Below are 2,171 nucleotides of genomic sequence, written 5' to 3'. Positions count from 1 at the left end.
CTCCCTCCTTCTCCGAGTAATGCGGGTGACAAGGGCAGAGTACTGGCTTCTAACGCTCGCGGCACCGCTCGCCAGGGGGAGGGGTTGGCCCGCCCTGCCCCGCCCCGCAGCGACACTGCTGGTGCCAGCACGGCGTCGTCCACCCTCTCCGCTCCGCACTTCTTCCTGCTTCCCCTTGGTCGCCCCGCTGCCGCCCTGCCACCCTGTCGCGCGCTAAGCCCTCCCCTCTCCTCCTCTAGGTTCTCCAATGTCGAATGGCTGGACCAGAGTACGCTCTCTGTAGGACTGCGCCGCTTGCTGCGGGCTACAGGCACACTGGAGGCGCGACGGAGGTTTGGGGGGCACGATAGAGGCGGCTGGGTCAGAGGGGTAGGGCTCGGGAGGAGGAGGGGGCTTGGGGACCAGGACGCTAAAACAATAGAGCGAGGCGGGCGCCGGGCGGAACGGAAAGGGAAAAGAAGCATCGCTCGTCTCGTCGACTTCTCTCAAACAATTCCACCCGGTGGCGCGAGGGACTATGGTGGTGAGTTCCGCCTCCAGCTCAGCCTCCAGCGCACCATCTAAGCTCGGCCTCCAAGCTCGGCCTCCAAGCTCAGCCTCCAAGCTCGGCCTTCAAGCTCACCCTCCAAGCTCGGCCTCCAAGCTCGGCCTCCAAGCTCGGCCTCCAAGCCCGGCCTCCAAGCTCAGCCTCCACGCTCACCCTCCAAGCTCAGCCTCCAAGCTCAGCCTCCAAGTTCGGCCGCCGCTGGCCCAGACCCACATTCATATTGGTCATGGCGAGAATAACCATCCCCTCGTAGCGTATTGTGGTTTAACGCGGCGCTGCGCACCAATTCTTTCTTATCATGCTGAGCCGCAATAACGATGATGCCATCAGCTGGAAAATCAAAGCGAAGCCCCCCGATCAAAGCGGCACCAGAGCCCAGGCCCCAGTCGCCCTCCCCCTTGTCCTGCCCTCCCTCTACCGCGACTTGCACACAGAGACTCGCATTTAGGGCGACTCTCTGGATTAAAACAGATTACTGGAAAGGTCTTCCCTTTGCAACGCAGCCAGCCGGACTGCTACCCCCGCCCGCCCCTCTCCTGTTTGGGATTTATTGAACCCCTCGGAGACCAGCGGGGCTGGCAGGACCGTGCCTTGCTCGCTCTTGCGCCCCCTAGGGAAGGGTGGCGGGGCGGGAGGGAGGGAGGAAGAGAGAGAGTGAATGATTGGAGGACCTCAGGGCACCGCGGGGATCTCGGGCCGAGCCTGTGTTTGAGGCCCAGTAGAGCAGGCATAATAGAGCGGTGAGCATGAGCAGTCGACTCCACTGGGACCTCACCCGACGCGGTGGGGGCGGGCGGTGGCGGGGCGGGTCAGGCGGAGCGGGTGAGGCAGGGCGGGGCGGTCCAGGCGTGGCGCTGGCTTCCGTCGGCCCCAGGACTGGACAATGCAGAAATGGAACCCTTTTTCCCTCGACAACAAAGTTCACTGCCGCTGGCTTTTCATCCGGCCGCGTCGTGTTCACTGCAAGAGATTTGTGGGCCTCGCCCGAGGCCGGCCGGGGGTGCGAGACAAAGGAGGGGTCGTCACTGTGGTGCACTGGTGCACGGCGACACGGCGGGCGAGCCGCATACTCACTGCGTGCTTTGGCGCCGCGCTCGCTGCGGATCAGCACCTCGCCGTCGTCCTCCTCCCAGACCTCGCCGTCGGCGGCCGCCAGGGCGAGGAACAGCAGCGCGACCACCGCCACCACGGACAGGCCCCACTTCATCCTGTGAACAGAGAGAACAAAGGAGGGCGTAAGTCACACGCAAAAGGACCGCGGAGCGGTATAGGAGAAAGAGAAGGCGGTGCTCCACAGCCTCATCAGCCTCGAGAAGTCGGGCCGTACAGGGGCGGAGCTGACGCGGCTGTCTGTCAAACTTCCTTGAAACGCCGAAAGCGCCGCCAAAAACTACTCGGCGAGTTTGGGCCGACCCCACCCCTGGCCCCGGCGCCGCCGCACCAGCACCGCACCGCACATTCCCGCCAAAGTTTCTTGCTGGGAGGCCGTGCTGCGCCCGCGGGGCGGAGCGAGAGGCAGTGGCGACGTGGCGTGCCGGGGCAGTAAAACGGCAAGGGCGCTCGGGGGGTGCGGACCCTGCTGCGCGCTGCAACCAACAAGCGAACGGGGCTCGGGGTTGTTATA

General features: G+C 64.8%; 1 protein-coding gene across 1 annotated transcript in view; it reads right to left on the bottom strand.

Moving 5' to 3' along the window:
* LOC113203489 (uncharacterized) overlaps positions 1-1,785 on the bottom strand; it is a 10,409-nt gene extending 8,624 nt beyond the window's left edge. The window contains exon 1 of the mRNA XM_026418206.2: positions 1,622-1,785. Within this exon, the coding sequence (XP_026273991.1) occupies positions 1,622-1,754 (133 nt within the window). The 5' untranslated portion in view covers positions 1,755-1,785. The remainder of the gene's footprint in view (positions 1-1,621) is intronic.
* Positions 1,786-2,171: the final 386 nt, after the last annotated feature.

This window comes from Frankliniella occidentalis, unplaced genomic scaffold (assembly GCF_000697945.3).
Source record: "Frankliniella occidentalis isolate FOCC.00 unplaced genomic scaffold, Focc_3.1 Scaffold14, whole genome shotgun sequence".
Lineage (NCBI taxonomy): Eukaryota > Metazoa > Arthropoda > Insecta > Thysanoptera > Thripidae > Frankliniella > Frankliniella occidentalis.
This window is presented reverse-complemented; position numbering and strand designations above follow the sequence as displayed.